The sequence below is a fragment of the Manis javanica genome, chromosome 2 (genome assembly GCF_040802235.1).
Source record: "Manis javanica isolate MJ-LG chromosome 2, MJ_LKY, whole genome shotgun sequence".
Lineage (NCBI taxonomy): Eukaryota > Metazoa > Chordata > Mammalia > Pholidota > Manidae > Manis > Manis javanica.
In genome coordinates this window covers 151,222,766-151,248,209 of record NC_133157.1, presented here as the reverse complement: position 1 = coordinate 151,248,209, position 25,444 = coordinate 151,222,766, and the positions used below count along the sequence as shown (strand labels likewise).

The 25,444-nt window shown below is 37.8% G+C and overlaps 1 protein-coding gene across 3 annotated transcripts in view; it reads right to left on the bottom strand.

Annotated features, from left to right (window-relative positions):
- NKAIN3 (sodium/potassium transporting ATPase interacting 3) overlaps positions 1-25,444 on the bottom strand; it is a 632,099-nt gene that overhangs the window by 178,924 nt on the left and 427,731 nt on the right. For all 3 annotated transcript variants that reach the window (XR_012128208.1, XM_073229590.1, XM_036998295.2), the window contains exon 4: positions 28-225. Coding sequence is in view for 2 of the 3 variants with exons in the window: in XM_073229590.1 (XP_073085691.1) it covers positions 28-225 (198 nt within the window). In the remaining variant the exon portion in view is untranslated. The remainder of the gene's footprint in view (positions 1-27; positions 226-25,444) is intronic.

Here is a 25,444-nt window from a genome sequence, read left to right as displayed (position 1 = left end):
AGACAACCACACAAATGTGACACTTACAGAGAGTAGTATTTGGATGGCACTGTGGATGACCTCCAGGTACTGGAAATCGACAATGCAGCCTGTGACGGAGACATACGTGTAATCATCCATCATGCCGTGGGCTGATGGAGGCAGCACCCTTCGGACACAACCAGGTCCATGTTCCCGCCACCACGACCGGTGTACAGAAATGTTGAACGTCATTAGATCTGTATCCTGGATGGGCAGGAGACAAGAGAAAGAGAGGAGACAATCACACCACACCACATCTTGAATTTTCTCCTTAACGAAGAATTCAGGATGGACAAAATTGCCAAAATTATTTAAATTTCAAGTGAAAAGTAACAAAAGACAAAACTAATATGCCTATATGTCTCATAGGCCTAAGCTATTGTGCTATAATTGATCAATGTAGAGATACAATCCTTTGAATAGTAACATTTTAAGGTTAGAGAACATCAAAAATCCAGAGACAGAGATGGGCCCCTTTCTGTATGTTCATTTTTAAAATTATTTCGTTCATTTGGAAACTTTTGTTCCTTCATCATCGTGGACATCACCATCGTGGGCTAACATTTGTTGGGTGCTTTACTGCATGCTAGACACTGTTTAGGTGCTCTTCATATCTATATCCTTTGATGCTCACTTAGATCTTATTATCAACCCAATTCACAGTAGGCTGAATCATAGTTCGCTCTAAAGACTTTTATGTCCAACTCCATGGCACCTATGACTTTTACCTTTTATCAGGGACTTGGCAGATGTGATTTTGAGTTAAGGATCATGAAGGGGGATTATCCTAGATTATCTGAGTGGGCCCTGTAGGGACCAAGAGCATGCTTCCCCCAAATGTGCCTCTTCTACATATTGATAACTTTAAAGTAAAGTGACTGGAGTAATAGCTGTGCTAGAGGGACACTCTGACCCTCCTCTGTTCCCCATTGAAATCAGGAAATAAATCTCCCAAGCGAAGGGTTCCCTCCCTGTATAAGGAGGTGGAGAAACTTCCTTACCACCAGAGACAGGAAATTCATAGCTGAGAAGGCTGCATCAATAAACCTTGTTACTTTTTACTAATTTACTATCCCAGAACAAATGCTATTTAGAATCCCTTACTAATTGAAGCTCCCAAACCTAAGTTTCCTTTGTCCTGCCAATTCCTCACAGATTTATTGTCTTTTTGTCTAAAGTGTATAAAACGTGCCTACCTTGATCAATTTCATTATTGGGCCTCTGTGCACATATAAAAGTGTTGGGTTTTTTCCTCCTATTAATCTGTCATGTTAATTAGATTTTTAGAACAGCTAGAAGAAACTTGAAGGGTAAAGGAACATTCTTCCTCCCCAAAAGCCTGAAACGCATCCATGTGTTCCTTATGAGAGGAGCCAGACAGAGATTAGACACAGGATGAAGAAGAGAAGGCGATGTGGCCATGGATGCAGGGACTGGAGTGATGCGCCCACAAGCCCAGTTGGCAGCCACTAAAAGCTGGAAGAGACAAGGATTCTCCGCTGACGCTCCAGAGGGAGCATGGCTTCGCCAACACCTTGACTTCAGCCCAGGGACACTGATTTCAGGCTTATAGTCTCCAGAACTATGAGGTAAGAAATTTCTGTTGTTTAAAACATGAGGTTTGTGGTTGGTCATTATTTAGCTGCCAAGAAACTACTACAGGTGAGGAAAGTGACAGAGAGGTCAAATAAATTGCCCAATTTAGTTAATAAATAAATGGCCTATTAATGGTAGATTCAGGGCTTGATACTATACAGTCTGTACTTTTTGGGATCCTATCACCTTGTGTGCTCTCACCTGCTCCCAACCTCACAGCCCCTCACAGCCTGGAGGAAGCCAGGTCTTTCTGCCTCCCTTGTTTCCAGAAAATACAACCACAGCCAGAGCAAAAGAACAAAGGGAGCAATCCCTGACATTTGCATATCCAAATGAGCTTTGGAGCTCTTAGCAGCACAGTCCCGGTGTTTAATCTTAAAGAAATGCCCTTTAGTATTTGTGGAGTGTCAGCCAGGAAAGACTAAGATCATGTGTTTTTGTTATAAAAATAGACTAAAAAGAATGGGTGAGAACCCAGGCTCTTGACTCCCAAACCAACCAAAGATTACAGCTGCTGTGGAGCAGGAGGGAGGAGGAGCGATGCTGGAGAGAGGGCATGGAGGACCTGCAGGAAAGCTGTGGGCACAGGAGCAGGGTCAGCTTTGCTGGTTTCCCAGCCAGCACCCCGAGCAAGCTCCGTTGTCACTAGTGACATGAGGTGGACTGGAGCAGCACCACACAGGGTCTTTGTTCAGTGGCCCAGGAGCTGCCAGTGATTGTGCAGCGCAAATGATGCTCATCCCCACCTCTGTGGGGCAGGGACAGTCCCACCTCAGTGGCACAGGACACTTCTAAGTGCCAGAAATTGAGTCTGAAACTGTGAAAGCAAAATGAAGCTGGTGTGAAATAAAGGGCTCTAAGCTTATACACATGGCAGGAACATAACCAGTGTGGGCGCTCCCTGAGCAAGGACAGGGGGGAAGCCCTTTTGCTATTCTCTGCTTTATATGTGCACGAAATGTGAAGTTAGAAATACTCCCAGTTCGTGTGAGTAGGCAAAATGACTCTACAGTTCAAGATTTTCCTCAATTTAAGGAATTCAAAGTTCCATTATAAGTATGCCTCAGATTTTTCAATAATAAAACATTTACATCTTTTTTTTTTTTTGGTTGTCGGTTTGTTGCATTGTATCATTCAGTTACCTTCACAGTTACAGCACTTTATTGACAATAAAACATTTTACATCTTTTTTTTTTGTTGTTAGTTTGCTATATGTATCATTTGCAGTTACCCTCTGAAGGGAAATATTACAGAAAAATAATTGCTTCAGCTAGCGAATTCAGTTTAGTATAAGGCCATTTACCTTCAGGCAAAGTGCACACTGACTGCTCCCTTTCCTGGCCATCAGATTTAATCGCTTATAGTTAGTCTTCATCACTATGGAAGAACTATTATTTCCCATTTTAATAGAACTCATTAGGTTCAGGATGAACTAGCATGATCTCAAAATTCATAGCAATTTCTATTCTTTAAGCATTCTTACCCAGGGGCCTTTTCTCTTGTAGGACTATAAGTTCCTTTAATATGACTTCTTTAATATGAGTTTGACTAAAATTTATACTACACAAGTAAAACAAAAGTGAATTTATGAACTTAATGATACATATTTGTTATACTCATAAAACCTCTCAGTATATTTCTGACTTAATTTGTTGGCACTATAGCATATTTATAAACCGTACTGTTCTTTGCCATGGCTGTATTAAAAATTTAATGAGAACATCAATAGCATTTAATTATATTTAAATTTCAAACTTCTTACTTAAATTTGGTGTAAGGTTTTGTCTCCTAAGTTTGTGTCTGATTTCTGTTCCTTTCAGTAGCTCTATTTCAAACACTTAAAAGGCCTTAACACATGATAACTCAATTTCCTGTATGAGGCACTACAAAGGAAGTGCAATATAGGGAAGTACATTTTTTTTAATAAAGAAAAATAAATGAATACAGAAGATTACTTTTGTTGAAGATTTTTGTTACCACATCAAACCCTTTAGTTTTGAAATACATGGTTATTGCGAAACCATAGACCAACAAACTAATCTTAAAAATAATTTTGAGTAGCTCAGATGTCATTTCTCTTTCATTGCTTGGAATTAGAATATTGCATGATGCTTTAAGTACACCATGGTTAAGAAAATTGACAACTGAGGTCCTTGCCATTTGCGGGTAAAATTGCATTATTTCCAGAATCTCTCGCCTGGCCTTAGGTCATCTCTGTATCAATAGGTGTTTCCAAGGGGTGGAGAGAAGTAATCTATGTCCATATCAGTAGAAATTATAAGGGCAAGCAAGGGCATATCTGGACTGGAGAGGTTGGGTGGGGTCCCTTTTTGCAGCCCTGTCTTGAGAGACGTAGGTGAGCAGAAGTGGATGACTGCTATAAGCAATAAACAGGTTTCTTCCACTTTACTTCTCCCTTTAACTAATTTCAGTTTCAAAGGTAATTTGTCCTAGATCTGGAAAATATATTCCTTCTGCCCCAGAGTTACACCATTTTTTTTTTTTTTGGAATTTAAAAAATACAAACAATGGCATTTGTGTTTATGCAAGTGTATGTGATTACCAAGGGACAGTTTTTAGAACAAGGAAGAAGCAAGAAGGGAGAAGAGAAGTGAAATTAAAGCAAAAGGGCTTGGGAGGTGTAAGGACAGGCTGGACAGACAGTATATCAAAGCCAGCACAAGAGAGAATTTAAGGGCAGTTGCTAATGCCATAGACTGAAAACCTCCTAAAACAAGACCACTGAATTTGCTGATTGGTGGGGCAAAGAGGACAACAAAATGCAATGCCAGGAGAGTATTGGGAGTAGTGAAAACCTGGATTACAAGGAAGGGAGGGGACTGAGAAGAAAGGCTTTGGTGTGTGTATGTGTATTTATTTATGTTTCTTCATGAAGTTGGGGAGTCAAGGTAGTGAGAACATAGGATGGTAGGCAAGGAGAACAAGAATTAATACCTGGAGAACCAGATGTTACATCTATCTGCTCATACTCATAAAGATATGACTTAAAATTTTTTTACAGAGTATTTGATTTACCCCTAATATCTATTCAAACAAATATTAAATGCTTCAAAGTTATTTAATCTCAGTTGATTTTCAAACTTGTTCCCATTTTCTTAAAATACTTAAACAAAAAAAATGGAATTTCCAGAATTCTTTGAAATGTTCATTAACTATATGTGGACGTACCCCTCCACCCCAATGTCATTCACAGTCAGTGTAGCCACAATAGTGGAATCAGCTCACATCCTAAAAAATTAAACATTCAGTTATTTTTTTATACAGTATGCCACTACTTAATTTCTCATTAATCAAGGAGCTAGTCCTTTATTTTTTGTTATTTAAACCATCTGCTTTTCTGGCATGTTTGTAATTTAACTTTAGCTTATCTTTCTATTTCTAGAAATGGATTCCAAGTACTAATAATATTCATCTTTTTTCTTTCTCCTTAGTTGTGACTCAAATGGTCATTGAATGCACTTTTGTATGGCTACCTACTTTCTTTGTCTTTTCACTTTCTTTTATCACTAGCCAGCCCATCTGGAAGTGAAGATGCAACCTTAGAGAGAAGTTCACATGTGTTTAAGAAAGTAGATTTTCCTCAATTTTAAAGAGTTGTCTTAGGGCTTATACTTATGCCACAGAACTCATGTTTGTTGAAACCCCTTTTGAAATGCTTGTTCATCTCAGATATGAATTAGAAAAGTTAAAACAACTTTCTTACATCTCTAATTAATTTTATCAAAACACTAAACATTTCAGAGCCCTATAGATCTTTATAATAAAGGACCAACACAGTGCTTGTTAGTGAGGTCTGAGTGTTTGGAGTGTGTCATACAAATTCTCAGCACCAGTTCAAATGTGTAAACAATTATATGCTGTTTTCCTATTTTAGAAGTAGCTCTTGCAGGTAAGGTATTCAAGCTTCCATAGGGAAGTGTTTGTCATTTGCGGTTGCTTTCTTAAAGAATCCTTCCTGCAAGCCACCAAACCATTATCATTTAGGCCTGTGCCTTTGGTGTAAAATATAAAAAGCAGTCTGCAGAGCAAGGAGTTAATTGACCATTTTGATTTCCTGTTTCTCATCTGTACAGATACTGCTGGGTTTTTCAATTCTTTACCATTAATCACAGGCTAGAGGCAGAGCTACTTTTAGTTCTTTCTGGGGCTTAATTCCCTAGATTGGACCACTTTAGCAAGCAATGAAGTTTCATCAATCCATTCAACAGATATTTATGGAGTTTCTAATATGAGTTTTGCATTGGGATTTAATATTGGACATAAGAGATTTTATCCCAGACCTCATAGAACATTTGTTCTAGTGGAGAAGACAGGTAATTCAGTAAGCAAATACGCAAGCAAAAGTGATTAGAAATTGTGAAAACCAATGAAAAGAAACTGTTGTGCCGCCGAAGAGTGATTTAGATGAGGAATGGAGTTACTTTATACAAGGTGAAGACTTCTCTGATCACTGATACTTGTTAGGTAAAACCTCTTAGATGAGAAAGAACAAGACATATGAAGATCTGGGGAAAGTATGTTGCATGCAAGCACATTACATATGTAAAGACCATGAGATGGCAAAGAGGTTTAAGCACTCCAGGGATTGAATGAAAGCCCAGTTACCTGGAGGCAAGCCCCGTGGTGAGGAGAAGAATGGTTTATGGAGAGACTGAAGACATAGGCAACAAGCCATGACAGAGTCTGGATTTGATCAAGTCCAGTTGGGAAGGCAAATACTGATATCACCTGCTTTGCATTTTTTGAAAGACCATTCCAAGAATTGTACAGACAATGGATTTAACTGGGGCAAAAGCGAAAGTCACTCAGGGGGTTATTGGAACAAGCAAGGTGGCTTGGAGAACGGTGGTAACAAGCGAGAAGGGCAGAACAGAGAGGCGAGATATATTTGAGAGGCAGACTAGCACAGTGGAGATGAGAGCAGGTGATAAATGAAGGATGACCCTGGACGGAGTCAGGAAGGCTGCTGGCAATCCTATGAAGAGGGCAGCTGTGAGCCACGGGCAGTTACTGACTACAGCAGCTGGGAGATGGGTGGGCATACTGGCCACTGAGGGAGAAAAAGATGGAAATATGGGCCACAAAACAGTATTTTCCAGTGGATTTATATCAGTTTGACAGTTTAAAACTGTTTTTTTACATTCAAGTTAAAACAAATAAGTAATCAACTTAAGTGGTGTTAAATATAAGGATTTTCAGTGTAAGAGGAAAGAGCTGGTTATAAAATCAAAGAAATGACTTGGAAAACAAAGAGTCTACCACTCTTGTTGGTAATATACATTTAAGCAATATATTTTACCTTTTTCTTTTTTACTTTAGAAATTAGGATTAAATTATTGCCCAGTACCAATTAATCTTAAGAATGATGAAATAAATTCATTTAAATTTCCTCCTGATGTTACTTAAATAACTTTTTTTTATTATACTCTGGGTTTGGGCACTAGTCCATCCAGTTATACTGGTAATTATATAATATTCATGAAAATATAGAATACTTGTGATCATTTATTTTGTTCTGATTTTATAATTCATTCAGTTGAATACTTTAGTCCCAAAGTAAAGAGCACCTTAAATGTATTGTGGAGTCTTTTATTTATATTCATATCTGGATCAGCTGAATTTTAGAATCAGTACAGTTTTAGTCTGTTAGTGTGTATATGCATTGCTTCATCTGAAGGACAATATAAGCTCTACCTCCTCAACATTTGGAGATTTGGCATTACATGTATTCATGGCACCTGACACATCTAAGTAAAATTGTATTGCAGAAAAAAAAATCCTGGGATGTTAAATTGAATGGAAAATATCAAAATACGCTCATGATTTAAACTGATTATAGAGTGTGTGTGAGTGAGTGAGAGCTCTGTCCACTGAAATGGCTGAAAACAATGTCACCCCAGTAGCAACAAGCACCTCTGGATCATGCGCTCTAATACAATTCCCCACCGAAAAGAACCAAGGTTATTCCCTGTAAATCTAGGTATAGTGTGAGGCAGGAACACTAGGAGGATGGAATTTATTTTTTGTTTAAAAGCAAGAAAATTTTCAAACTTGATGAGTCAAGCTAAAAGGATGTGGCCTGTCCTGAAAGGTCTATCACTGGCTAAAGTTGTGATAATTGGAATATTAAAAAGGATAATGACTGAGGTCAACAAAAGACATCGAATCAATGAAAATCTGTGACTAAACAATGCTCAACAAAGGTAGAAAAACTCATTTAAGATATTTAAAGCAGTTATTTAAACATTTTTTCTGATTTCTGCTCAATTTTGCTGTGAACAGCTCTAAAAAAAATGAAGTTTATTAATTATAAAAAGGAATCTCACTTGAAAAATGAGTGATTAAAGGGAAAGAATTAAGCATTTATTTTGTCTTTCCAGTAGGAATCCTATATCAAGATAACTTAGTTGATGAGGTAAAGCTCTCCATTATTTATGAGTGTCAGGTAATAATTATAGAAGGAATGGAAAAATTAAAGAAAAGACAATTTTGCCAATTATTAGGAAAATTGATTCTTGCAAGGATTAGCAACTGACTATCTTTAAAAAAATTGCTAGTTAATTCATATAGTGCCAAAGTTCATAACACAGATTTATTTTTAGTGTCAAGCAATACTTATATAATAATAATACATTTCAGAAATTGTGAAATATACATACAATGATATTCAGAGAAAAATATATACTATTAAATGCTTATAATAAAAAGCTAAAATTTAATGAGCTAAGCATTCAGTTAAAAAATTTTTAAAGAATAACAAGTTAATATTGAAGATGTTAGAAAGATACAGATTAAGTTAACAAATATTTGTTATGTGTCTACACTGCTTTGGGATCTGGAATTAATCCATAAACAAAACAGGCAAAGCCCCCTGCTCTAGTGGAGCTAACATTCTAGTTTGGAAAGAGACTATAAATCTAACAAAAAATAAGAGATATTTCATGTTAGAAGATCAGTATATTTTAAAGAGTAGAGTAAGGACATCAGAAATATATAAAACCAGAATTAATTAAAAAGAAATCAAAGATACAATAGAAAGTACCAAAAAAGCACAAAATTGGTTCTTTAAAAATCTAATAAAATTAACAACACCCCAGTAAGAGTGTTCAAGCTTAAGACTGTCATTGTCTAGGTGTGACATGGTTGGTCACTCAGATATAGGACAACGGCTAGGTTTTAGAATAATGTGACAGCATCTAGAAGTCTAAAATGGAATGCCTTATGATTCTGCAATTTTATGCCTTGCATTTATCCTAGCTGATATATACACCTGTATACATATATAAGAGGGTTCATAACACTAATTTAAAGAGCTATCTACACCTTATATTCATTGCAGCATTATTTACAGTAACTAAGATATACATACAATATAAGTATCCATTGATGGATGAATGTATAAACACAGTGGAACATAGCCTAAAAAAGGGTGAATTCTTGCCATTTGTATCAACCTGGATAGAATAAACCTGGAGGGAATAATGCTAGGTGAAATAAGCCAGAGGAAGACAAATACTGTATGATTTCATTTATATATGGAATCTAAAAAACAAAACAAAAGAACAAACAAAACAAAACCAAAGTCACAGGTATGGAGAACAGAATGGTAGTTGCCAGAGGTGTGAAGTCAGGGGGTGGGTGAAATGGGTGAAGGGGGTCCAGAGGTACAAGCTCTCAGTTCTAAAATAAATAAGCCAAGGAAATGTAATGTACAGCATGGTGACTATAGTCAAATAACATTGTAGAGCATATCTGAAAGTTGCCAAGAGGGTAAATCTTAAAAGTAAATTTTGTATGATGGTAGTTTATTGTGGTGATCATTTAACAATGCATATAAATTTGAATCATTATGTTCTACACCTGAAACCAACATAATGTGATATCTCATTATAAATAAAAAACAAAAACAAAGAACAGGTAAGGTAACAGACTCAGAGAGGTTGAGACACTTACTAAAGGTCACACAGCCAGAAAGAGGTAGCAATGATATAAGATGCCTAGCCTAGTGCCTGACACCTAGGGACTTAACCACAGCCAGCCTCCTTTCCATTTGATGACTTTCAAACTTCTGGGGCCCTTGTGTGCCTGGAGGTAGTCTTGTGGTTTGCCTTTGAATGCCTGCTCCTAGCTGTATGGCCTTGACCTTTCTGTGTCTGGAAAATGGGCAGTATGTTAGTTCCTACTCTAGGAGTGTTAACAGGTTTTAGAGTCACAGATGGAAATGGAAGTCACTAAGCACAGTGCCTGGCAAAAGTAAGTTCTCAAAATGTAAATGATGATGACAAGGACGATGATGATGGAGGTAGTGGTGCCTTCATGCCTCTCAGCTTCTAGGCATATAGATGTCTATTTATTCTAGCCTCACCTTGCTCTAGGGGTGTGTTTCTGAAATTAAGTGAAATCATTCATTTTATTTCAACTTTTACCCACACAGTCTGAAAATGCTACTGACCATTCTTCTCATGTCCTGTTTAGTTTGTCCTGGGAAGCTGGATGACTACGTGGCTGCTGTGGCTTGGAAGAGAAGCAAGGAATAGAGACTAGAGCTGCATGTAGAACACACACACAGAGTGCTGTCAACACTTTCTTAAGATGTAGTTGGCTTAAAGGATATTTTTCTTCCCAGCTCACTTGTTTATCCATTTAACATTCCTTATAAATGGTTTAGATAGACATTAAAAAAAAACAAACTTTATCTGCAGTAGCAAAAACTCAGGAACAGTTTTAATGTCTATCAAAAATTAATGAATTGGCATTCATGCCATGTGAAGAAGAAATAAATCAAGTAAGCTCATGTATATTAAAAAGGATGGATCTCTCAAACATAATGCTGTCTTAAAGAATCAAGTGGTGGAAAAAATATTTCATGATTTCAGTTACATAATTTAAAAAGTTGCGTAATTCTATGTATTATTTAGGAGTACACATATATGTAGTGATATTTTAAAGAAATGCCCAAATATGGTAAATATTAAATGTGGAACATGTTGGGGGTAGAAAGAGCATCAAGAAAGAGTGAAAATGAAAGGTTTAACCATGTTGGAGAAGTTTTATGTCTTTATTTCACTGGTAGTAACATGGGATTTTGACTTGTTTCATTATTTTTTTATTAAGTATTAGATACTACTTGAAGATAAACAAAAAAAACCCTTCCATTAAAAAAAAACGAACCATTCCAATCGCCACTACCCTAGGCTGGTCAACTGTTGTTTCTCTTTGTGACAATTACAATAACTTCTAAATGGAACTCCTAGCATCTTCTCTTGTTCAGCCTCCAATTTATTTCCTTTTTTACAACCAGAATAATATTTTTTAAACCCAAATGAGTTGATGTCATTAGTTGCTTTAAACACGTCAGTGGTTTCCCACTGCCCAAGGATAAGATGAACACTTTGGCATAGCTCGCAAGGCCATTCCTTACCTTGCTTCTAATCATTTCCCAGACTCCTTGTTTCCCTTGTAGTCACACTCTGTGCTTTTGCCATACTGAGCTCCTTTCCATTCCCCAAATGAAGTGTTGTCCCCCACCTGCTGGTCTTCACAAACCCTGTCCCACCTTCACAGTGTACAGTCTTGGATTCTTGCCAGTCCTCTGCTACTCCTCAACCTCTTCCACCCTGGTTTCCTGGCTAATTCTTATTTATTTTTAGGTTTCAGCAAAGATATCACATCTTTGGGAAAGTCATCTCTGGCTCCTGGAAAGCCTAAGCAATATAAACCTTCAATGTGCTCCCACGAGCCCAGTTCTTCCATATAATTTTATGTATTTTTGGGTGGGCATGACACACTGTTTTCTTAATAATCAACTTTCTGATTCACTTGCCAGATTGTAAACCAACTATAATCTGTACTGCTTTCCAATGCCAAGTTCACAATAGTAGCTCAATACTTATATACACACACACACACACACACACATATATATATATATATATATATGTGTGTGTTTGTGTATATATATATATATATATGTGTATGTGTGTGTGTGTGTGTGTATTTTAATCAAAAGAATGAAGAAATCTAACTGCTAGGTTTTTGAGGCACAATCTCAATTAAGAATTAAGAAAACCTAAAAGAAAACAGAAGTCACTTCACATTCATCAAAGAGCTTCTTATGTTGATAGTGGGAGTGTGAATCTCTGCAGCCACTTTGGGAAAAAAAACCCATAACTTCATTCTTCTCAATGAAGCTAGACATGTGTATGCTTTATGACCTGGTGGTCCCTCTCCTGAGTATGAAGCTAGGAGAAATGAATGCATTTGTCCACCAAAAACCTGTTCAAGAATGTTCTAAGCAGTTTTTAACAGCTCAAACCTGAAAGTGTCCAAATGTCTATCAGCATAGCACAGATAAATAAATGTGGTGTGCTTATGCAATGGAAGTTGCAGAACAAGGAAGAAGAATGACCTGCTGATACACACAAGAGCATGGCTTCATCTCAGACATGATGTTGAGTGAAGGAGGTCCGACTCCACAGAGTACATACCATATGATCCCATTTCTGTGGTGTTCTAAGAAAGGCAGAACTGATGAAGGTTGGAACAGTAAGGAGGGATATGACCACAGGTGAGTATAATTCCTGGAGCTGGGAATTAAGTGGTGTTGGAAAACTACATAATTTCCTCTAAACCACAAATCTTTCTTCTATATGAAGAAAGTTGTGGTTGTAGGGATTTTCAAATTTACACTTCCTTCCCTCATTCATTTGGAGTTGACATAAGTCTCATTAAATGCATTTCCTAAGAATGTAAGTGTGGAAAGGATCAGCAATCTTTCTCATGCGGAATTAAAATAACTGAGATAGTGTGTAAACCTAGAGGAAAAGACCATAGCCAAAGACTTCATCACCTCCTTTAAAGTAGCTTGTGTGCCAATGGATGCTATTGGAAGAAACCAAACAAAACCCCCCAGCATCCTAATAATGACTCTAGAGAAATCATTAGTCCCAACAGAAGAAAATGATGTGAAAGAAGCCCACTTTTATTGCAGGGCCCCTTGAAGAAGGGTGGGTTAGAAATAACAGCGAGAAGTTAACAAAAATCTGTAATTTTCAGGAAACCTTGCGTTCTTCTTTCAAGTGTCAAATTCCTGATCTCGATCTGTGTTTATTTTTTAGTGGCCATTCATTAGTTATGCCTTCCTTTACACTGGGTTGTCTACTTTTGATGTGCATCAGATATAGATCCAGGGATGAGCCTCTGTAAACAGCCTTTCAAAAGCTTCAGAGTGCTTGGGCATTGAAAGTATTTCTTGCTAGTGATGCTTCAAATATTAATTATTTGTGAAAGTATAATGTACATTCACAGATATTGACATTTATGGTATGTAATTGCTGCATTTGCCTACAGATGACTTTAAAAAAAATAAGTATACATTTCTTTTGTAATCTATGAGTTTTAAACACCTGTAGTTTACTTAGTTAATCACCAAGCCCATTCAACACATCTGGCTTCTCTGTCTTTGTTTTAATCAATAATTATTTGATTACAATGTTATGCCTTTTATGATAATTAGGATTTTGAGACCATAAAATTGTGCTACCTTTGTGCTTCACACCGGCACTAATGGGTTGTTATATTTATCATTTGATGTATTCATAATTCATGCATGCATATGCATGTATGCACACATTCATCTGCACAACAGAAATTTTTGTATTTAATCTGTTTTCTTGCTAAGTTTACTACCTAAAAATAACACCCTTGCTTATTTTTCAATTTTGGTAGGAAAAATTCCTTGTTTTAGAGAAAAAAATAGATGTTTGTTTTAATGTGATAGGATTATTTCAAAAAAGGAAAAGGAGAAGTCATATAATCCTTTTAATTCTTCCCCTTTTGAAAGGTAGCTGGATAAATCGAATATTGATATTCTTGACCTATGGATATGGCTGTTGGAGTGATTTAAAACCCTCTGCGAAAGAAGACTTTCTCTTAATTGCTTCTTTTGCTAAAATAATTGTGAAGGCTGGAAAGAGGTCTGATTAATTGCAAACTTGGATGTGGTAAAAACCTCTCTGGCAGGTTCCTATCTACCACCATCAATCTCAACCAGCAGGGTCACCATCTGGGATAGTTTGCAGGAGGCAGCTTCTTGGGATTTGGAAGTTTCCAAGACAATGACTCACAGGAAACTCTCAGGGTGGATTTGCATTGCAGTGATGAGATGTGTGTTGGCCCATTCTTATTGTCTGACTCCTCATTAGGGTCTTTAGATGTCCATACACATCATGGCTGTGCATATGAGTGTGGCTGTGCTATCACTTTGCTGTGGGGGAGGAACTGAACTGAGAAAAGCCCACACCTGCCATGTGGCTATACTCATTTTGAAATATTGTCTCTCTTCATATCTCCATAGATTCCTTGATGTGACTGCAAGTAATCACACCACATTTGGACATGACTCACACCAGCACTGGTTCAATGCCCTTTATCTAAACAAGATTAAGTTATCACTAGCCAGATATTCCATGTTTTAATTCTAATTGACAAAGGAGTTACCTAATAATGACAGTGTTTTATTTTATTATTATTGAATTCTTTTGGGAGGAATGGAATTTAAGATCATTTCCTTTTTTTTTTGACCCCCTAGCTGAGCCATGTGGGTGTCTGTCCTAGTGTTCTAAGGAGTTCAAACCATAGTTAATTCATATTAGAAAGTGAAGTAACTAATTAATATTAGAAAGTAAATTCTTACTTGTAATGTTTAATCCCAATAATTTTAATTCCCCTAAATGTAGTTAAAACCACTCTTAGTTCTTCCTTAAAGTGGAATTTGAAATTTTCCAAAAAATATTTGAATCTTTTTTTATTTGCAGATCATGGGGAGACATACCTATTTTTGGTTCTCCTTACAGATAGTGGTGACACTTAAATCGAAATATCTAACCTGTCCACAAGCATACTTAGCTACACTTTCCTTAAATACCTACATGAAAACACCTGCTATCACCCAAAGTAGAAAGCCTCCTCCCTTTCACACTTCTGCCTCTAGCCCCCCAAGAACCCTCTCCCATGAGCCAGACTTATGGAGAGACTTGCCAGGTGTAAACTTCAAGGAATGTCAGGTGGTTCCTGTGGCTATGTCTTCTGCTGTGCCTGAAGCAGCCTGACAATAGCCTGTCTATGTTCTGTCCTATTTCTCCTTTGTCTAAACACAAGGAGCCTCAAAACATGGTGGGTTTCCTCTTTATAAATATAATGATCTCACTATGCATATGGATCACTATAAAGTTAAAAATCTCATTAGGTCATAAGATCTCTGAGAATGAATGCACAAAGTTTTCCTTGTCCATTTCTGTAACAGAAAGGCTGCTTGTAGTCATTCTCATCATACTGCAAAAAAATCTTCATATTTTCTTAATTGACACATTCTAATCTAAAAAATACAAATGTATATTAATTATAATATATTGATGAATACAGAAGAAATTTAATTCACAGGCGTTTATGTAGAAAGTGACTCAGACAGTCTGATACAGTTTTCCTGTAAGAATAATGCCTCGAGCATCTTGTCAACTTCTGATAAGGCCTGGTGGCATCTTATTTGTTATTTGAAAATAAGTATTATACTCAGAAGCTCTATGCTCACTGAAAGGCATAGTACAGAGGCCAAGGTTTGGGGAATTGGAAGATGGCCCAGTCAGTAACCAGGATATACCTGCACAGACCCTGAGGCTGAACACATCACCAGTCAAGGGGCCAAATCTTTCTCTGAGGCTGGGAATGAAATAATCAGTTTTTGAGGAAGTCTAGCACTTTAAAAGTTAGCTTGGAGCCTTTCAGGAAATAAATCAAACAGAAGAAGAGTTTTTTCTCTTACAGTCAAAACTATCATCCCTTTAAATGCCTATTTTCTTGGGAGGGGCAGTGTTCCTGAGGGTTGTGTGTGGTTGAGAAAGAAGCAGCAGTAGCTTTCAAAGGCAGTAACTAGGTCTCTGGCTGGTGAGTATGGAAAAGGCACAGTTTTCTGCCTTTTAATTATAGTCTCATTAGTGTAAAAATAAATGATCTCAATTTGGGTAGGATGCTATTGGCTAATTGTTTTTTCACACCTTTAATTAAAAAGGGAATTGAAAGTGTAGAGAATGGGAACTTGTACTCTTCATATATCCTTTTTAGTTTTTCATATACCTGTTTAACATTCTCTAATTTCAGGCCATGTGCAAAGTAGCAGTACTATAATATTTAAGGCAAGGTACATACAATTTCAATTTCATATTAAAAGTCTAGGTAGTTTGAGGACAGGGGAAAAATGGCAGAGTGACAAGTGAGATAGAAACCTCCTCTCAAAACCACATATAACACAAAAGTACAGCAAATACAACTAATCCTGAAAGAGCAAACCAAAGACTGCAATAAACTGTCTACATCTGGGGAAAAGAAAAGACCTCACAGAAAAGGGTAAAGTAGCAAAGTTGCAATCTGGGGGAACCCAAGCATACTCCCACCCTAGCCCACAGGTGGGAGGAAGAGAAACAGAGCAGGGAGGGAGTAGAAGCCAAGGACTTTTAAACACCCAGCCCTGGAGATCTGCTCAGGAAGACTGAACCCACATTACATGGTGCTCTGAAGATTAGAGGGGTTGGAAAGCAAAGACAGAAGGAATACTCAGAGAGACTGAGATTACAGCAGCTTGAGGAGAACAGGTATGTACAACTGGCCCCCTTGTGACAAAGAAAGGAGAGCACATTGAAAGACTTCCCAAGAGTGACAGGGGTGCTAAAGGAGCAAAGATTACACAGAGCTCACTGCTCATGAGAAAGGGCAGTTGGACAAAATCATTGCCTATCTGGCATTGCATCGGCAATGCCCCCACTGTGGTACACAGCCTGCCACTCCTTCCTCCAAGCAGGCACTGGTCCCACACACCTGCTGTCCACCATAATGCCAGGCTAGCCATAGTGTGACCCTGGTTACAGAAGCTACAGGGATGTAGCACAGAGGCTCCTCCCTATGCACTTGGCCACCTAGACCTGGAAGTGGACACAGGCATTGAAGCTAGGAAGGCAGGAAAAAGCCCTTTCCTCCCAGCAGACACTGGTTCCACTCACCTGTGACCCCCACCATTGCTATAGGTGCTTGGCAGCTACAGAGAGTAGTGCTTCTGGGCACTACAGGATGCTGCCTACACAAAGTTATTATTAGATAGGAATCATTAAAAAAAGGAAATGGCAAAAAATTATGTCCAAACAAAAATACAGGAAAAGATGCCAGAAAGAGGGCTAATGGAAACTGCAATCAGTAATCTTCTTGATAAAGACATCAAAATAAAAATTATAAATATGCTCACAGAGCTACAGAAAAATATTCAAGACTCCAGGGAGGACTTCAAGAAAAAGATAGAAATTTGAAAAATACAGTATCTGAAAAGAAGCATACAATGGAGGGATTTAAAAGTAGATTAGATGAGGTAGAGGAGACAGTAAATGAAATAGAAATTAAAGAACAGGAAAACAAATAAGCTGAGGCATAGAGAGAAAAAAGGATCTCCAAGAATGAAAGAACACTAAGATAACTGTGTGAACAATCCAAATGGAAAAATATTTGTATTACAAGATACCAGAAGAAGAAGAAAGAAAAAAAAAGGGATAGAACGTCTCCTTGAGGAAATAATTGCTGAAAACATTCCCAATCTGGGGAAGGAAATAGTCTCTCAGGTCATGGAAGTGCACAGATCTCCCAACACAAGGGACCCAAGGAAGACACTAACAAGACATATATACTTAAAATGACAAAGATCAAGGACAAGGACAGAGTATTAAAAGCAGTCAGAGAGAGAAAAAAGATTGCATACAAAGGAAAATCCACTTGGCTATCATCAGACTTCTCAGTAGAAATCTTACAGGCCAGAAGGGAGTGGCATTATATATTATTGCAATGAAACAGAAGGGCCTCGAACTTTTATTTAAATTTGAAGCAGGGATTAAACAATTTCCAGATAAGCAAAAGTTGAGGGAATTTGCCTCCCATGAATCATCTCTACAGTGTATTTTAAAGGGACTGCTCTAGATGGAAGTGCTCCTAAGGCTAAGTAGGTGTCACCAGAGAAAATAAAACCAAAGTAAAGGAGGTAGACCAATCAAATACTAAGAAAATGCTAAATTAAATCAACTACCCACAAAGTTAGTCATGGGATACACAAAGAGTACAGAATATGACAACTAATAAATAAAGAGTAGAGGAGGAAAAAGAATTGGAAAAGAAGAACCTTTAGATTGTGTTTGAAATAGCATATTAAGTAAGTTAAGACAGGCTGTTCAGTAGTAAGACAAGCTGCCCTTGAACTTTGGTAACCACAATTCTAAAGCCTACAATGGCAATAAGTACAGAGCTATCAATAATCACCCTAAATATAAACACACTGAGTGCACGAATCAAAAGACATAGAGTTACAGAATAAAAAAAGCAAGACCCATCTATATGTTGCCTACAAGAGACTCACTTCAAACCCAAAGACATACACAGACTAAAGTGAAGGGATGGAAATAAGATGCAAATAATAGGGAGAAAAAAGCAGGAGTAGCAGTACTTATATCAGACAAAATAGATTTCAAAACAAAAAAAGTAACAAGAGACAAAGAAGGACATTCCATAATGATAAAGGGGTCAGTCCATCAAGAAGATATAACTGTTATAAACATCTATGGAACCAATATAGAAACACCTAAATATGTGAAACAAATACTAACAGAATTAAAGAGGGAAATATAATGCAATGCATTCATTTTAGGAGACTTCAACACTCCACTCACTCCAAAAGACAGACCAACTAGACAGAAAATAAAGAAGTAGACAGGACACTGAACATGCATTAGAACAGAGGGACCTAACAGACATCTTCAGAACACTCCACCCAAAAGTAATAGGATACACATTCTTCTCAAGTGTACGTGGAATGTTCCAGAGTAGACCACATATTAGGCCACAAAAAGAATCTCAGTAAATTAAAAAAGACTGAAATTGTACCAACAAGTTTCTCAGACCACAAAGGTATGAAACTAGAAATATGCAAAGAAAACAAAAAATCTCACAAACACATGGAGGCTTAACAACATTCTCCTAAATAATCAATGGATCAATGACCAAATAAAAAGAGATCAAGCAATATTTGGAGACAAATAAAAACAACAACTCAATAGCCCAAAACCTGTGGGATGAAGCTAAGGCCATTCTAAGAGGAAAGCATATTGCAATACACACTTACCTCAAGAAATAAGAACAATCCCAAATGAACAGTCTAATCTCATAATTAATGAAACTAGAAGAAGAATAACTAAGGCCAAAAGTCAGTAGAAGGGGGGACATAATAAAGATTACAGCATACATAAATAAAACTGAGAGGAATAAAACAATAGAAAGAATCAATGAAACCAGGAGCTGGTTCTTCAAGAAAATAAACAAAACAGATAAACCCCTAGCCAGACTTTTCAAGAAAAATAGAGAGTGTAAACACATAGACACAATCAGAAATGAGAAAGGAAATATCACTACAGACATCATGGAAATACAAAGTATTATTAGAGAATACTATGAAAAACTATTTGCTAACGAGTTGGATAACTTAGAAGAAATGGACTTTTTAGGAAAATACAGCCTCCTAAGACTGACCCATGAATAAACAGAAAATCTGAACAGACCAATTACCAGCAATGAAATTGAATTGGTAATAAAAATACTTAAGAACAAAACATCTGGACCAATCGCTTCAAGGCTGAAGTTCATAAAACATTTACAAAAGACCTAATACCCATCCTCTTTAAAGTTTTCCAAAAAGTAGAAAAGGAGGGAATACTTGCAAACTCATTCTATGAAGCCAGCATGAGTCTAATACTAAAATGAGGCAAAGACACCACAAAAAAGAAAATTACAGACCTATATCACTGATGAACATAATTGAAAAAATGCTCAAAAAAAATATCTGCAAACTGAATTAAAAAATACATCAGAGGAGGTGCTCAAGATGGCGGCGTGAGTATGGCAGCGGAAATCTCCTCCCAAAACCATATATATTTTTGAAAATACAGCAAAAACAACTACTTCTAAAAGAGAGACCAGAAGATACAGTATAACAGCCAGGCTACATCTACATCTGTGAGAACTCAGCATCTCATGAAAAGGGTAAGATACAAAGCTGTGACCTGGTGGGACCTGAGTGCTTCCCCCACCCCAGCTCAAAGGTGGGAGGAAAGGAGTCAGAGTGGGGAGGGAGTGGAAGTGTAGGACTGCTGAATAACCAGCCCGAATAATCTGCACTGGGAGCACAGACACACATCACATGATGTATTGGATATTAGAGAAATGGAAAAGTAAAATCCAAGACAGAGACTGCGGGCAGGTCCCAACAGCCGGCTCCCCTGGGATGAAAGAAAAGCAGGTGCTTTAAAAGTTTTAAAGGGACAAGGGTTTAACAGGTGGACAAAATCATCCCAGTGTGCTCAGCTCAGCAGGCTAGGAATCTTGAGGAACTTCAGGTGCCCTAACCTCCTGGGTGGCAATGCAGCTCCAAAGCCCCTCACAGCAATAAGCAGCCTGCCGTCCATTCCCCCCCACTGGGCTGGAGGCAAACTGGCTGACCTGCCACTGTTGCAGAGCAGCAGAGAGCAGCCCCACCCACAGCAACCACACAGTCTTCTCCTAGCATGCAGCTAACCAGGACAGACCCAGAGGCTGCTGCCAGCACGCAGCTACCTGGCACGGACAGAGGAAGCTGGTGCAAGGTCCGGAAGGCATGAAGGGGAGCCGTTTTCACAGGAGAACACACCTGGTGCATCTGCGATCCCCACAGTGCCCTAGGCTCTCCTGAGAGTCACCCCACCCACAGCAGCTCAAGGGAAAAACCCAGAGACTGCTCTCTGTGTGTAGGTAAATGGCACAGGCAGTGAAGAAGGGCAAAGCAACCAGCAAGCAGGAAGGGACTTTTTTCTCCCAGCTGACATACATGCCACCTGCTGGCGATCACTTCTATTGGCATGAAAAGGCAGAAGAATCTGGTCCAGTCAAAAGTCACTCAAACAACCTCAGAGAGAGGGCCTGGCAAGATAGATATAACCAATCTTCCTGAAAATGAATTCAAAATAAGTCATAATCATGTGGATGGACCTGCAGAGAAATATGCAAGAGCTAAGGGATGAAGTCCGGAGGAAGATATCAGAAATGAAACAATCAATAGAAGGACTTAAGAGCACACTGGATGAGGTGCAAGAGACTATTTAGAATAGAAATCAGAGAACAGAAATAGAGAGAAGCTGAGGCAGAGAGAGATAAAAGGATCTTTAGGAATGTAGGAATGAAAGAATATTAAGAGAACTGTGTGACCAATACAAACAGAACAATATTCTCCTTATAGGGGTACTAGAAGAAAAAGAGAGAGAAAAAGGGATAGAAAGTGTCTTTGAAGAAATAATTGCTGAAAAGTTCCCCAAGCTGGAGAAGGAAATAGTAGCTCAGACCATGGAAGCCCACAGATCTCCCAACACAAGCGACCAGAGGAGGACAACATCAAGACATATAATAATTAAAATGGCAAATATCAAAGACAAGGACAGGGTATTAAAGGCAGCCAGAGAGTGAAAAAAGATCACCTACAAAGGTAAACCCATCAGGCTATCATCAGACTTCTCAACAGCAACCTTACAGTCCAGAAGAGAATGGCATGATAAATTCAATGCAATGAAAGAGAGGGGCCTTGAACCAGGAATACTGTATCCAGCAAGATTTTCATTTAAATTTGAAGGAGTGATTAAACAATTTACAGAGAATCAAAAGTTGAGGGAATTTGCCTCCCACAAACCACCTCTACAGAATATTTTAAAGGGAATGCTCTAGATGGAAGCTCCTAAGGCTAAATAGATGTCAACAGAGAAAATAGAATCACAACAAAAAAAGCAGACCAACCAAATACTAACTAAAGGCAAAAAGTAAAATCCACTACCAACAAAAGCAGTCAAAGGAAATACAAAAGAGCATATAAAGAAGGGAGGAGGAGGACTAAGAAGGGAGAGAAATAGAGAATCATCAGACTGTATTTATAATAGTGTAATAAGGGAGTTAAAGTTAGACAGTTAGATAGTAAAGAAGCTACCCTTGAACCTTTGGTAAACACGAATCCAAAGCCTGCAATGGCAATAAGTAAATATCTATTGATAATCATCCTAAATGTAAATGGACTGAGTGCACCAATCAAATGACACAGGGTTAAAGAATGGATAAAAAAGCAAAACCCATCTATATGCTGCTTACAAGAAATGTACCTCAAACCCAAAGACATATACAGACTAAAAGTGAAGGGATAGAAAAAGATATTTCATGCAAACGATAGGGAGAAAAAAGCAGGTGTTGAAGTACTAGTATCAGACAAAATAGACTTCAAAACAAAAAAAGTAACAAGAGATAAAGAAGGACATTACATAATGATAAAGAGATCAGTCCAACAAGAGGATATAACCACTATAAATATCTATGCACCCAACACACACGAGCACCAACATACGTGAAACAAACACTAACAAAATTAAAAGAGGAAATAGAAAGCAACACATTCATTCTAGGAGACTTCAACACACCACTCACTTCAACAGTCAGATCAACCAGACAGAAAATAAGTGAGGACACAGAGGCACTGAACAACACACTAGAACAGATGGACATAACAGACATCTACAACTCTCCCAAAAACAGCAGGACACACATTCTTCTCAAGTGCACATGGAACATTTTCCAGAATAGACCACATTCTAGGCCACAAAAAGAGCCTCAGTAAATTCAAAAAGATTGAAATTCTACCAACCAACTTCTCAGATCACAAAAGTATAAAACTAGAAATAAATTGTACAAAGAAAACAAAAAGGCTCACACATGGAGGTTTAACAACATGATCCTAAATAATCAATGGATCAATGACCAATTAAAACAGAGAGGAAACAAATGACAACAACAGCACAATGCTCCAACTTCTGTGGGACACAGTGATGGCCATTCTAAGAGGAAAGTATATAGAAATCCAGGCCTATTTAAAGGAAGAACAATCCCAAATGAATAGTCTAAAGTCACAATTATTGAAACTGGAAAAAGGAGAAAAATGAGGCCCAAAGTTAGCAGAAGAAGGGACATAATAAAGATCAGAGAAGAAATAAATAAAATTGAGAATAAAACAATAGAAAAAATCAATGAAACCAAGAGCTGTTTCTTCTAGAAAATAAACAAAATATATAAACCCCTAGCCAGACTTATTAAGAGAAAAAGAGTCTACACAGATCAACAGAATCCGAAATGAGAAAGGAAAAATCACGATGGACCCCACAGAAATACAAAGAATTATTAGAGAATACTATGAAAATCTATATGCTAACAAGCTGGATAACCTAGAAGAAATGGACAACTTTCTAGAAAAATACAACCTTCTAAGACTGACCAAGGAAGAAACAGAAAATCTAAACAGACCAATCACCAGCAACAAAATTGAATTGGTAATCATAAAACTACCCAAGAACAAAACCCTCGGGCCAGATGGATTCACCGTTGAATTTTATCAGACATATAGAGAAGACATAATACTCATTCTCCTTAAAGTTTTCCAAAAAATAGAGGAGGAGGGAATACTTTCAAACTCATTCCATGAAGCCATCATTACTCTAATACCAAAAGCAGGCAGAGACCCCACCATAAAAGAGAATTACAGACCAATATCCCTGATGAATGTAGATGCAAAAATACTCAACATATATTAACAAACAAAATTCAAAAATATATCAAGAGGATCATACACCATGACCAAGTGGTATTCATCCCAGGGATCCAAGGATGGCACAACATTCAAAAATCCATCAACATCATCCACCACATCAATAAAAAGAAGGACAAAAACCACATGATCATCTCCATGATGCTGAAAAAGCATTTGACAAAATTCAATATCCATTCATGATAAAAACTCTCAGCAAAATGGGTATAGAGGGCAAGTACCTCAACATAATAATGGCCATATATGACCAACCCACAGCCAACTTTTTCCTGAACCATCTCCTTGGGCAAGGGAAACAAAAGCAAGAATGAACAAATGGGACTACATCAAACTAAAAAACTTCTGTACAGCAAAGGACACCATCAGTAGAACAAAAAGGCATCCTACAGTGTGGGAGAATATATTCATAAACTACTTATCTGGTAAGGGGTTAATCCAAAATACAGAGAGAACTCACATACCTCAACACCCAAAAAACAAATAACCTGATTAAAAAATGGGTTTAGGATCTGAACAAACACTTGTCCAAAGAAGAAATTCAGATGGCCAATAGGTACATAAGGAGATGCTCCATGTCAATAATCATCTTGGAAATGCAAATTAAAACTGCTATGAGATATCACCTCATACCAGTTAGGATGGCCAACATCCAAAAGACTAGGAACAACAAATGCTGGTCAGGATGTGGAGAAAGGAGAACCCTCCTACACTGTTGGTGGGAATGTAAATTTGTTCAACTGTTGTGGAAAGCAATATGGCAGTTCCTTAAAAAACTAAAAATAGAAATACCCATAATTCCACTCCTAGGAATTTCCTTGAAGAAAACAAGACCCCTAATTCAAAAATACATATGTACCCCTATGTTTATCATAGCACTATGTACAATAGTCAAGACATGGAAGCAACCTAAGTGTCCATCAGTAGATGAATGGATAAAGAAGATGTGGTACATATACACAATGGAACATTATTCAGCCATAAGAAGAAAACAAATCCAACCATTTGTAACAACATGGATGGAGCTAGAGGGTATTATGCTCAGTGAAATAAGCCAGGTGGAGAAAGACAAGTACCAAATGATTTCACTCATTTGTGGAGTATAACAACAAAACAAAACTGAAGGAACAAAACAGCCGCACACTCACAGACTCCAAGGGACTAGCAGTTACCAAAGAGGAGGGGTGCAAGAGGGTGGGTGGGGATGGAGGGAGAAGGGGATTAGGGGCATTATGATTAGCATACAGAATGTAGGCAGAGGCACCGGGAAGACAGTATAGCGCAGAGAAGACAAGTAGTGACCCTATACCATCTTACTATGCTGATGGACAGTGGCTACAATGGGGCGGTGGCAGTATTTAATAATATGGGTGAATGTTATAACCACAATGTTGCTCATGTGAAGCCTTCATAAGGTTGGATATCAATGATACTTTAAGTTTTAAAAATATGTTAAAAAAAGTCTAGGTAGTTCCCTTACATTTTAATTGAGGCAGTTTTCAGCAAAGGATTATGCTATCTTGTACATCAGTTTCTATCTGAGGAACTCTATATATTTAAAATTCCAGCTTCTAGATGTGACTGATATGGGATATATTATTACTCCAGGACAGACTAGGCCATGAAGAAAGGCACTGGGATTGGAGCACACGTGTGACGCAAATTCTTTAAGTGTTGAAATCTTCCCAACTTTCCACTCCCCATGGTCTCATATTATATTAGAGACCAGTAGATGTAGTTACATGGTCTTCAGTAAAAATCCATGAAGACAAGAAGCGACAGGTGTGTAACATGTCCCAGATGCATTTTGGGTAAGTATGTACTGACATCACATAACTCAAAAGTACTGTTATGTGCAAGACTGCTGAAAAGACAGCAACCACCTTTTCTAATGAGCAAGGTAACAACAGGAAGGACAATTTCCATCCTTTTCTCACCTCCTCCCCTTTGTGCACAACCTCAATAGTAGCTTCTCTCTGGGTCATCCAACAAATGGGACCAATTTCAGTAGGAAAGCTAGTAACTTGGTGGCTTGGGCCATCACTGGTTTTTAGTTTAAAAAACTAAAAA